The sequence below is a fragment of the Nannospalax galili genome, unplaced genomic scaffold (assembly GCF_000622305.1).
Source record: "Nannospalax galili isolate Female #2095 unplaced genomic scaffold, S.galili_v1.0 scaffold1146, whole genome shotgun sequence".
NCBI classification, from domain to species: domain Eukaryota; kingdom Metazoa; phylum Chordata; class Mammalia; order Rodentia; family Spalacidae; genus Nannospalax; species Nannospalax galili.
The window spans coordinates 1805284-1818412 of NW_008355380.1; the positions used below are offsets into that span (position 1 = coordinate 1805284).

Genomic DNA, 13129 nt, shown 5'->3' on the forward strand with positions numbered 1-13129 from the left:
AGTACTAAGAAGGGGTACACATTGGGGCCAGGGCCTCAATATGATCAAAATACGTTGTATAAAAATCACAAAAATTCAATAAAAATATTTAATTATAATTGCCCCAGTTTCACATCTGTTAAAACAACAATTTGTCTTACGTTAAAAAAAATTGGGACCTCAGGAAATATTTGTTGTTCTTACGGAACTCATTCACATAAAAAAATCAGTGAAGAATCAAACCCATAAGTAGGCTCCAACTAAACGAAAGATAAACAACTCAAATGTTTAAATACATATTTATGCAGAATGTATCTTTCTCTATGCAGTTTCCTCAGACTGTTCAAACAAGAAAGTGGACACAGCCAGCTTCAGCTCGCTCTTGAATCATGTCTTAAACCAGGCCTTGGGCTCATGACGTTGTCTGTTCTAAAGGTTTTCAGGTGACACTGGGAAACATCTCTGTCAGCAAAGTGCTTAGCATGTAAGCATGAGGACCTGTGTTTGGAGCCCCAAGACACACACAATAAAATGCCAGGCATGGTCTATTACCCCTGTGTGGGGGAGGCAGACACAGGAGGCTCCCTGGAGCTCAGCGGTTAATCTAGACAAATCTGTGAGATCCACAGTCAGTGAGAGATGCTGCCTCAAAAAATAGGGTGGGAGCAATTGAAGAAGATACCCGATAGTACCCTCTGTCCTACACATGCACACACACAAGCTTTCATGCCCCTCCCTCCCAGCAACATGTACACACATACAATGGATTGTGTGACTTCACTAAAAAGAAGAACGTGTGTGGCTGAAGAGACGGCTCAGCAGTTAAGAGCACTGGCTGCTCTTGCAGAGGACCTGGGTTTAATTCCCAGGGCCCATATGGCTGCTAACAAACTGGCCTTAACTCTGGTTCCAGGGCATCTGAAGCCCTCTTCTGGTTCTTTGTATTGCTTCAAGAATTCGCTGAAGGGCTGGTTTTGTGAACATGAATTCTTTCAGCCTATTTATGTTGTGGGAGATTTTTCTTTCCGCTTCAACTATAGTAGATATTTTTTGCTGGGTATAGTAATCTGCGTTGGCATCTATGGTATTTAGAACTGGGAATACTTTGGTCCAGGCTCTTCTGGCTTTCGTAGTTTGCACTGAAAAGTCAGCGGTAATCCTGATGGGTTTTCCTTTGCGTGTGACTTGTTGGTTTTGTTTTGCTGCTTTCAGTATTGTCTCTTTGTTCTGAACGTTTAGTGTTTTTACTACGATATATCGTGGGGAGTTTCTTTTCTGGTCCTGTCTATTTGGGGTTCTATGTGTTTCTTGTATTTGTATGAGCATGTCTTTCTTTAATTTGGGGAAATTTTCTTCTACAATCCTGTTGAAGACCTGGTCCATACCATTATCCTGAGATTCTTCTCCTTCCTGCATGCCTATGATGTATAAATTTGGTCATTTTATGGTGTCACACAATTCCTGCATATTCCATTCCTGTGTTTTCTTAAATTTTTCATAATCTGCTTGAGCAGTCCAATTCTTCAACTTTATTTATTCTGTTTTCCGTTTCATTCATCCTATTGGTGAGGCTTTCGCCTGTCGTTTCTAGTTGGCTCAATGAGTGTTTCACTTCCTTCTTCGTTTCAGTCTGAGTTTTCCTCAATGTTTCTAAGTCTTCTGTGAATTCACTCAGAAGTTTATCCCCATCTTCCTTCAGTTATTTCATTTCTTTGTGTGTTCTTTAAATTCATTGAATTCTTTTACATGTTTATAATTGTTCTTTTGAATTCCATGTCCTGGGTTACCTCTAGGGGGCTCTCACTATACTCCTCCTCTATAGGACTCGGGGTGCTTGGTGGGGACATATTATTTGGGGTTTTCATGTTATTTGTTCATTGTGACTTTGGCATGTGGATTCCTTTTGTTGTTTCTGATTCGTGTGCAAGACTCAAGGCTCCCTTGTCGAGTTTAGGTCTGTTTCTGTTTGTTTACTTGATGTGCCTTTGTTGTTTTCCTATTGGGTATGAAAAGCTGGTTGGTCTGGGCTTTAGGTTTTCTTTTGATTCTATATTGGTCCCTGATGGCTGATGAAAGGCAGAGCATTCTGACACCTGCCTGACCCAAGCCAGGGACCTGATTCCCCACAGGCTTTCACGCTGAGGTTCTTTAATTGGACTGATAATACATGCACATCCATACACACATACTCGCACACATACATGCATATACTTATGTATACACATGCATGCAAGCACATATATGCCACACAGGCACACATATGCACTCACAGATGCACACATATGCACATACTCACCTGGGCACAAAAGAAACTTGCTGATGCACATATATTCACACATACACACATGCACACATACTTATATACATGGACATACATACACAGGCACATACACACATGCACAAATACATATACACATGAACATATATGTGCATACACACATGCATGCAGGCACATATACATACATGCACACACATGCATGCACACACATGAACACACCCACACATTTTCACACATGTATATCTGCATGTATCTGTGCACATATGCATGCACATATGGACAAGACACACATGCATGCATGCATATGCAATAATACACACATGTACACTTGCACACATACAAACCTACACACATACGCACACATATACACACATGGTAAGGTGTGTGCTTAGCATTTTGATGGCTGAGTGAGTGCCCCAGGAGACAGGGACAGGGCAGTCTCTCTGGGTTCTCCTGTGTGTCCTTGGCCTGCTGGGTGCACAAATGCTGTGTTCTGAAGGATGGGTCTCCTGGAATCCTTCCCATACCTCACGCTGGGCTGCTGTGCAATCTGCTAGCCTCTACTGGGAAGGGTCCTTCCCAGGCACTGTGGAAGAGCACAGAGAGTTTTGCTGCCTTTCATTTTTGTTTTCTGATACAGATTCTGTGTAACCCAAGCTGATCTCAAACTCAAAATCCTTCTGTCTCAACCTCCCCAGGTGCTGGGGTTATAGGTGTACAACCCCATACCAGGCTTAACTGAGCATTTTATCACAGTAACCAACTTATCAGATGCTGCATAAGAAGCACAACCGGAATTTGAAAATAAGTCAGCCTATAAACCCTAAGTTCGACGTGATGAAAGCCAGTTAGCTGCTTTATAAGGCTGTGGTTTGCTTTAGAAAATCCAAACAGAAGACCACAGAGCGAACTTCAACAGGCAGCCATGAGGGGTGCCACCAGGTGCCTTCCCTACCCTGGGCAGTAGTAACCCAGATCAAGAGGCCTGCACTGTCACAGAGTGGGAGGCACACTGTGCTACAGAAACGCCCAGGCTGCCCAGTCTGCTTTGGCAATTCAACCAGGACCAGCCAGTGTGAATTCTGCAGGCTCAGTACTGAGGCATGAGGAAGGAGTGTGCCGAGAGTTCCTGGTCCCCTTCGAATGTGCTGTTTGTCCTGTGCCGTGCCTAGGCCCCAGGCTCCTGTCCCCTCATATTGTCCTCTCCCAGTGTCCTAAGTGCTTTGCGCTAACCCTGCTGGACCCTTACTCAGCCTCCTAAGTGGAAAGATGGCTAACTGGGTTGTGCTTGTACCATGAGTAGTACTGGCTGGGAGCACATTTGGCGAAAGGACAGAAAGCGTGGTGGCAAACCAGACCTGTATGTGAGGACCCTCCTGGCTCCCAGATGGGCTTTTTAGGGTGTGAGGTGGGGCAAGAACTTTGTGTTATTTCACAGATTTCAGTACTCTGCTGTTGTGAGGCATGACTGTCACTCAGAGTTGGGATGTATGGGTACTGACCGGGGTTCATGGTGGTCAAGGTGGACACAGGTACCCAGGAAAATCTCTGAGCAGAGACAGCAGGAGAGACTGCAAAGATGGGGTGCTTTTATGTGAAACCATGGCTCTCAGTGGGGACCTGAGTTCTTCTGAGAAGGGTGGGGACAGAGACAGGAGGGGTAGTGAGGGAGCCAAGGCTTTGAGGGTAGAGAAGGAGTGGGGCTCTGGGAGACCAGCACTGAATGGGAAGACAGACACTGCAGGTCTCTGCACAGTGCACGCAGTGTTCTTGCTCTTCTGGGACCTGCACTCTGAGATGAGGGCCACAGCCCTGTCTGGTCCTTGTATATTTAATCCTGGAAGAAATGTTAAATTTGCTAAGCGCTTCCACGGGGACATGGACCCTCTCATGGAAGGGCACTCCTTAAGTTCTCTGTGATGGTTGTGCAGAAACACTTTGCCCAATCAAAAGGCCTTCCTAAGAATCCTTTGAAAACAACTTCATATGGGAAAACTAGATTTCCAGAAACGATTCCCATCTAATCTCCTTCCTGTCTCGAGACATCGCTCATGGCAGGGAGGCTCACAGAACCTGGAGAGGAAGTCAGAGGACTCAGGAGCAGCTGGCCCTTTGTCCGTACCAGCTCTCTGTCTGGCTCTGCAGCTTTCTCTCTTTGGCCCTATTTCCTTCTCTTTTCCTTACTATCTTTATCTTTTTCCTTCCTCCCTCCTTCCCACCTCCCACCGTCCCTCCCTCCCTCCTTCCCCTCCTTCCTTCCTTCTTTTTATCTATTATGTCTACACTATCATCTCTTTACATACCATCTCTGTCATCCATCCATCAATCACTCATGTGCCTATCCACCCATATCTGTCTATCCTGTCATCTATCTACCGATCTATCGTCTACCTACCATTATCATCTATGTATCTATGTATCATCTATCATCTATCTATCTATCTATCTATCTATCTATCTATCATCATCATCATTATCTATCTATCTTTCGATCGATCTATCTTCATCATCATCATTATTATCTATCTATCATCTATCTATCTATCATCTATCTATCTATCTATCTATCTATCTATCTATCTATCTATCTATCTATCTATCTATCTATCTATCTATCTATCTATCTATCTATCTATCTATCTATCTATCTATCTATCTATCTATCTATCTATCTATCTATCTATCTATCTATCTATCTATCTATCTATCTATCTATCTATCTATCTATCTATCTATCTATCTATCTATCTATCTATCTATCTATCATCTATCATCATCATTATCTATCTATCTATCATCTATCTATCTGTCTGTCTATCATCTATCTATCATCATCTATCTATCATCTATCTTTCTATCATCTATTACCTACTATCATCTATCTATATCTAGTCATCCACCTATCATCTGCCTATATAACATTTGCCTCACAGCTATTTATCAATTTATCATTTATCCATATATCTTACTATCCATTCATCATCTATCTCTAGTCACCCATCCATATCTCTATCACCTATCTATCAGCTATCTATTTGTCATCTATCTATCAATCTATTTTCTATCTAGTTATTGATCGATATCTCTATGTACTTGTCTGTCCTATAAAATCTGTCCATTACTGAGTGGTATCTATCTACATATTTGTCCTAAAACCCTGTCCATCACTGGGTGGAATCTACTCTCTGACGGAGCATTGACAGCTCTTGCTTCATTGGGTGGACGATCTCTGTCCTTATTGGAATGTTTGTCTGTTTATATTTAGTGTAATTACTGCTATGATTGCACTGAGTCTGTTATTTGGACCTTTGATTTTTCACCTGGCCATGTGATCCTCTCTTCCATCTTTCCTTCGTGTCAATCAAATGCTTCCAGTATTGGTGGACGCCACGAAGATGCTCCTCTCAGACCCCAGCTGCAGAGCATGTAACTGCTCTTCTCTGTGATGCGATCTCACTGATGTTCCTGTCTGGGCCATGCTTCCCATGGCCAGCCCCCAGCCAGTGACTGAGCGTGGCATGACTTCCTGTGGACTGTGGCTCTGTCCTGACCTCTCACTTAGTATCTCCTTCCTCCTAGCTCTGTGGAGGAGTCATCATCTCCCAGGACAGGCTCCCGAGCTCCTCTCCTGCCCGCACCTTTTGGCTGACCGTCTCTGAGGTATCTCTGTACAGCTTGGTCTTTCCCTCCCATTCCACTGGCAGATGCTGTGTCACTGCAGTTCCCTCCCTGGCTTCCCTGTTGATCTTGCTACATCAATCTGCTTTAAGAATGCCAATGTTCATCTTAGATTTATTCCAGTGTGCTTAGAGTTCACATTCAAACAATTCAGGTAGTGTGTGGGAACCTGGCAAGCTTCAGTGAAGGGGAAACTGAATCTGGAACAGGAAGGGTGGATGGAATCAGCGAGCAAACTGGGTGGGAGGAAGAACATCCAGGAAAATAAGAAATCACGTGTAACTGCCTCAGGTCAGCATGAGCATGTCAGAGCAGTGTACGGATGGGAGGAGCAGCTGCCGAGCAGACAGCAAACCCAGCATGGGCTAGACTTGACACCCAGTCTTGTCCCTCGTCACACCTGTCACAAAGGTGAGAGGAAGAGGCTTTGATCGTTTCCACTTTATAGATCATCAAACAAGGGCTGTTTCATGTTGGCAGGGTAACCACTCAGAGAAGTGGGTGCAGGGAGTGAGGCCAGGCCCACCTAGCAGTCAGGGGCGTCTGAGCTCCGGGTTCTATTACCTCCAGGGCTCAGGGCCAGCAGAGAGATGAAGTGATCTTAAGGGCTCAGTTACACCTGCTGTGGTCACCCTTTGCTCTACATAGAGCTGGTGTTTGGACTCCTGGCTGGCATTGCCTCATGCCAGGCTGGCTTCACTGCCTGGCTCCTCTGCTCTCCATTGGAATTGTTGCTTAGACCTCTAATCTAGACTCAGGGAACCTTCCGCTTCTGTGGTCTAATGCTGTGTACCGTACATTCCGTAGAGATCCAGAATCCTTCCCTTGACAGCAGAGTCCAGCAGAGCCAGCTGAAGGGGAGTTCAGGTCTGGTTTGGTGATGGAGAGCTGAGAAGCCAGCCTTGGACTGCCCTGGTGCCTGCATGGTCTTTTCTCCTTCCCACACATTATCCCTCTCAGCTCATTCACGGATCAGAAGGTCAGGCTGCTCCAAGAAGGAGACTCTGCCTCTCCCAGTAACCTCTGAGGACCAGCAGCCTCCTCTGCAGAAGGGGTCCTTATTTGAGTGAAGACAAGGGCCCCTTTGGGACAAGACAGAGGTTGGGACAGGGTGGACTGAAGGAGTGGGAGGCAGAGGGAGGCAAGGCGTTCTTCACAGTCAGCAGCTGATACCTGTGCGTGTTTCTCTCCCTGCATGCCTACCCACATCGTCCCTGCTGCAGCCCCCATCCTGGAGGGAAGCCCTGTGACTGAACAACCCCAGTCTGCCTCCCTTAATGCCGTAGGGTGGCCACTGTCCTCCCTGAGTTTCAATCTCCATCTGTGACCAGACCAGCAGTTCCTTCTAGTTTGGGCTAGCTGTGCATTGTGACAGGCACCCACCTTTAGAGTCAGCGGGGACATGTGTGTGGGGACATCTATCTAAACTCTCCTGGAGCAGGCCTGGTGGACTCGCCTTAGCAGAGGAAGTGTCCATTACTATTCTTGCAGGTCCTGTGATCTCTGTCCCTTCCAAAGTAGCCATAGGTCACCAATGGCAGGGCTGTGCCAAGAAAACCTGGCGGCCATGCCAGCCAGGATTTCAGACCCCATCGAGCACAGGTGAGGTGGCCATTGTGAGATGTGAACTGTTAGGAAGTGAGCTGGCATCTACCTCCACAGGGACAACTCCAATCACCTCCTCACAGTGCTGAGATTGGAGACCAAGTTTGCGGCTCTGGGGTAAAATGCAAGGCATTCAGTAAAGAGAAGAGAGCAACAGTCACAGAACAGTTCACACAGTGCAAAGGGACTCTCCTCAACTTCCTGTGGCCAAGGTCTTCCCAGACGGAGGACGTGCTTACAGCTGGGAAGGGCAGCTGATGGTAACTTTGGTGCTCTGTCTCTGATAGTGAAGTGTCTCATGTGCTCTTGGCCCAGAGCTCTGCAGAGAGGGGCTCTTGGGTTAGCATGGCCTCTGACTCCTGAGTATCTTTTGGTATCTTTTGGTTCACGACGCATAATGTCTCAGGCTCCCCGTGGTAGGGAGAGATGCCAGAGATGTTGTCTTCCTGCGAGTTCAGAAACAATACCATTCCAACTTGCTGCTAGAAGAAAAACTCCTCAACATACCAAGCAGCATATCAAAGCCCAGCTCAGCCTTTGCTGAGGTGAACTCAGGAGAGGCATTCTGGTTCCAGGCACTTGTGGCTTTTCCAACTGCATGCTGTGCACACTCACCCATCTATAGGGAACACATGCTCACATGTGAGCGTGCCCACAGGTACACACTACTTTGAGAACTTGTGTAGCACAACTCGTCCTTCCCCCCTTTGCTGTTTCCTGCAGAGCCTGCTCCCTCTGCCTCAGTCTGGCTTCGCGATGGCAGGGCAGGAGCCCTGGTGGTCCTGTCAGAACTGGAGCTTCCCTCAGCAGGCCCTACCTCACTTATCACCACCACTTAACACTGTGCTCCTCCCTGAAGTGTGTGGCGCAGGTTGGCTCAGCAGATGGAACTCCAGCCTTTGGCCCAGTGGATGCACACAGCAGCCCCCCTCTGGATGAACTGCTCTTGTGGAGAGGGTGGGGACTGGGTCCTTTCTCCTCCCCTGGGTTTGGTGCATTTTGCCTCTTCAGAGAGAACCCAAATGAGGAGGCATCCGGGCACTGGAGCCCTGTCCTATGGGTCCAGGCAGACAACGCCGCTGTTAGAGAAGCAGAGCTCCACGTCAGTCCCTCCCTCTATCCTGCCCGCCTGTCTTATTTCTGGAAGCTGTGATGTTCAATAATTCAGGAGGAGCACGCATCAGCATATCTTACAGCATATTTGATGTGCCAACAAACAGGCTGCAGACTGTTTCATTTCAATTAGCCCCTTTGTTACCAACAAAGGCCCAACAAACCCCCTGAGCGAGGGCCAGGCCTCATTCCAGCCTGCGCCTGGCCGGTCCCCTGCTCTGTGTGCAGAACACCCAGCGCCCTCTGTCCACCCCTCCTTATTTCTCTCTATTGTTCTAATATCGGCTTACCTGGGATCAAGTGACTTTCTCCAGCCCAGAATAAGGGCTGGGCTCCATTCTCAGACCTCTTCTGATCTCCCCAGCTAATTGGCTCAGGTGTAAACCAAGCCAGCAGGGCGAGGACTTTGAAGTGTGGCTGCTGTGCAGAGCGCCTGGGAGCATCCGTCTGTGTGTCAAATACCATCCGGCCAAGCCCGCTGCTCAGGCTGCTAATAACAGTGCAAGTAATCACGGTGTATTACAAGGCTCACATCCACGCTGTCCCTTTAGTGTGCTTATCATTAACTTTGCAGGCTGGACTTGGAACGCAATCTGACCAGTTTTTAATAAGAGAGGGCATCGGTGCCGCCTGTGCGAGGCACCGGGTGACACCAGCTGTGCCTTCTTCACATAGGGAACCACCCTTTGATCAATAATGCCGTTTCACTTTAAAAGGGGGCTTATTTTGCTGAGATGTGCGGGGAGGCCTCTCAGCCCCGTGCCTGCGGTCTGTTTGTCCAGAACACACAATTACAGAAAGGTCTGTCCACAGCACAAAAGGATGCTTGCCGCTCTGCCCGACATCAGCTCTTCTCCCTCCATTTAAGGAGTGTGCCCGCCACAGGGCACCCCTCCCACACCCCGGTCTCCCCATCTATTTTGATTATTAATGGCTGCTTTGCAAATGGACAAAAGCAAGAAAAGTGGTTGGCCCTTCGAACACTTTGATTTTGTTCAGGTCCTCCTCATTTTTAATATGAAAACCTGCCACCTGAAGCCCATGTGATGAACCAGGACTGCCAGAAGTTTCCTGCACATTCTGGCTACACTCTGGGGCTATGATATTGTGACCCTGTGCATTCCCCTTTCATCTCTGGTCTTCAGCTTTTGAGCTGCATGCCCGTGGTGGGCACAGAGCCTTTCATACCCAGCTCCAAGTTAAACGTGCAGGTCTTTCCAGAGTGACATTTGCTGATCAACAATTTTGAGAAATGACACATGCATTAATGTGCGGTGGAATGAGGTGCACATTTCCTGTTCTTCAGACCCTGACACAGAAGCTCCCAGGTGTTTGAAGGGCTGGAGCGCCCAGTTCCTGGACATGAATGTATGCAGAGGCGTTGATGAGGTTTTTTACCCTCTCTGAGGCCTGCAGCCTGGAGCCAGCAGACATTCACTCCTGGTCCTGGAGACTTGGAGGCTGAGGGCCACACACGGAGGGACTGGTATCTAGCACGGCCAGGTTAACGGTTCTAGTTATTTTTCATTTTTTATTTGATAAAACACTGACCAACGCCAAGGTGGGGAGGGAAGGGTTTAACTTCATCTTACAACTCCCCAGTTACAATCCAACACCAAGAGAAGCAGGGCAGGAGCTCACGGCAGGAACCTGGAGGCAGGAACTGAAGCACAGACCATGGAGGAACGCTGCTCACTGGCTGGTGTCCCTAGCTTGCTCAGCTAATTTTCTTATACAGCCCAGACCTGCCTGCCCAGGGCTGGCCCCACCCACAGTGGGTGGGCCCTTCTGTATCAATTAGAAATTAAGAAAATGCCCCACAAGATGGCCACAGGCCGATCTGATGAAGGAAATTTCAGTTTAGGTTTCCCTCTTCCCAGGTGGCTGTAGTGTGACTCAAGTTGTCAAAAATCTAACCAGCACATTTGACCTTGAAAATTTCTTCTGTGTTCTCATGCGGGTGCCCCATTGGTGCCTGTGTCCTGGGTCTTCCCAAAGGCCCATCCACTGGGTGAAGGCCACTTCAGTGGCCTCATATAGCCACTTTGAAGACAAATCTCTAAACAGAGCCACATTCTGAGGCCCTGGGGGTCAGAACATCAATGAGTGAATTAGACTTGGTAGCTTGTGGTAGTGCGAAAGGCTGAGCGTCATCACCTCTGACAGAAAGAAAGCAAATGAGAACCTGGCCAATGGCACTGCTCCTCCACAGGGAGAGGATGTGCACAGTGCAAGAGCATGGCCCAGCAGGGGCACCAGATGCCACACACCTCCCCAGGAATGGGAAAAGCCTGAAAGCGATTGTCCATGGAGTCCCTTGGTGGGAGTCCATGTTTGAACTTTAAGACTTACTGAGAAAATGGGCAACTTGACACCCTCAGCCCACACCCACAGTCTTCCCACCTGCCCATGAGTTAGGGAGGGGCATAGTCTGGCTGCAGGCTTTGTGGTTAGGAGAAGGACATTACCTTCTGATACTGTCTGAAATTTGGACCAGCAGAAGAAACAAGTTTCAGGGGGTAGAGAAGGAAAGCATACATGCAGCATGGGTCTCCCCACAGAAGAGTCCCCCAGGCCCATGTGTGAGCTGCACCCAAGGCCTCTCGGAGGCATGTGTTTGGGAAGCAGGTAGCCCTGTCCATCCTTAGGCCTGCAGGATGCCAGGTCAGGGCTGCAGGCCAGTATACTGCTGACCAAGCTCTCCCTCTTGGAGTTAAGTTTAAGTCTTGTTTTGGTCCTTGTTGGCCTTGTGGGGTGGAGTATACCCAGGCTATCGTCAGCTTATTTTCCATGAGAGTTCTGTCCTAAGAAGTGGTCATCTTCTGTGGGGTGAAAGGAAACACAAGCCTTTTGGGGCCCCATTTCCTCCCTTCTGGGTCTGGAGTCAAGAGGAGTCTGCAGTGAGGTGGTTGATACAGGTCAGAAGCTACCCTCAGACACACAGCCATGATGGAAGGTGGCCTGCCTGGGAAAGATCAAGAGTCCTGCACCCCAGACACGGAAACCCTGAGTGCAGGTTCTCCTGGAAGCCAGCAGGAAGCTCAGTGAGGCCTGAAGAAATGGAAGGGAGGGTTCGCTGCACAGGCTTGATGCCCTTAACACTGGTGGAAGCACTACACACGCCTCCATGGGACGTCCTGTTGCAGAAGTTAGCAGAACCTTCCAGAGGGGGCTCAGAAGCTTGCATGGGGCTGAGGGGACATTCGTGCTGAGGGAACTGAACTTCTGATGCAAGCACTAGTGCTTTGATTCACACTCCTGGGTGAGGCAAAAGAGAATCTTCGTAGATACACAGGAACCCCGCTCTTAGGACAGAAGCTTCCCTGGTGAACTTAGCAAACTTTCAAACACTGGAGGACTGTCCCTCAGACTTCCGTGTCATGACATCATGGAAAACGGAATACTGTGCTTGTAACCTGCATCAGTGTGTGTGTGTGTGTGTGTGTGTGTGTGTTTTCCAGCAAGGAGTAAGCCCTGTGTGTGGTCAGAGGTGAGGACAGACTTGAGGCCCCCAGCAGCCTTGACGTTGCTGTTTCTTCAGGTGCCGAGGCTGGAACCCTGGGCCTTGCACTTGCTGGGCAGGTTCTTCACACTGAGCTGTACCCAGGCCCTGTGGATTCCTTGAACTCTAGGTTTTGTTTAACCCTGAGAAGAGGAATCAGCTGAACATCTGAGCAGTCTTCCTGTCATTACCAGAACACACCTGCGTTGTTATGTGACTCGGGTTCGTTTTAAATAGCTCCACTCAGGTCAGTTCTCCACTGATGCCCATGCATAAAGCCAGGACACCCACCAGCGAAGTATAATCCGGTGCCATGTATGCTTCATGCCTACAGCCAACACCTCACTCTGAAAGACCATATGATGAACGTCAGTTTCCACAGGTCTGTGGAAGGCAGAATTCATTCCATAGAAAGAACAGTTGTTGCTGAGACTGTGAAGCCTTATTGCTCTGGAAAAATATGTATTTTTTATCTTTTGTGTATATATGATGTATGTATGTTTTTGTGGGGGGGTGTGCACACCACTGGTGTGCATGTGGAGGTCAGAGGACAGCTTCAGGTGTCAGTTCCCACCCTTCTCTTTGAGACAGCATCTGAGTTTTCACCTCTGCTGGCTGGTCTGCTGGCCTCCAGGGCTTCTCCTTTGTCTGCTGCCTGTGTTGCAGGAGAGCTGCTGGGGTTAGAGACTCACACTGCCGCTTCTGTTTACATGAGTTCTGGGGACCCAAGCTCAGGTCCTCATGCTTAGGTGGGAAGAAATTCACCCACTGAGTCATCTCTCAAGCCTCTGGGAATAAAATTCTTTTAAAAAATAGATTCTTACTGGTCACAGTCGCCCACCTTCTGAGCTCCTCGGCATCTGAGCATGAATACAAACTCGTCACGTAGACAGCCTTCCTCTCCCACTAGAGGCTCCATACTCTGCCATCCCTGTCACTGTCCACTGTGTTGTCAGCACCCTCATCCATTCCCC

General features: G+C 48.3%; 1 protein-coding gene across 1 annotated transcript in view; it reads left to right on the top strand.

Annotated features, from left to right (window-relative positions):
* Nucleotides 1-4697: 4697 nt before the first annotated feature.
* LOC103749690 overlaps nucleotides 4698-13129 on the top strand; it is a gene marked incomplete at its 5' end in the record, with an annotated part of 23174 nt that continues 14742 nt past the window's right edge. Inside the window, 3 exons of the mRNA XM_008852525.1 lie at nucleotides 4698-5072; nucleotides 5295-5325; nucleotides 12079-12095. Coding sequence (XP_008850747.1) covers nucleotides 4698-5072; nucleotides 5295-5325; nucleotides 12079-12095 — 423 coding nt within the window. The remainder of the gene's footprint in view (nucleotides 5073-5294; nucleotides 5326-12078; nucleotides 12096-13129) is intronic.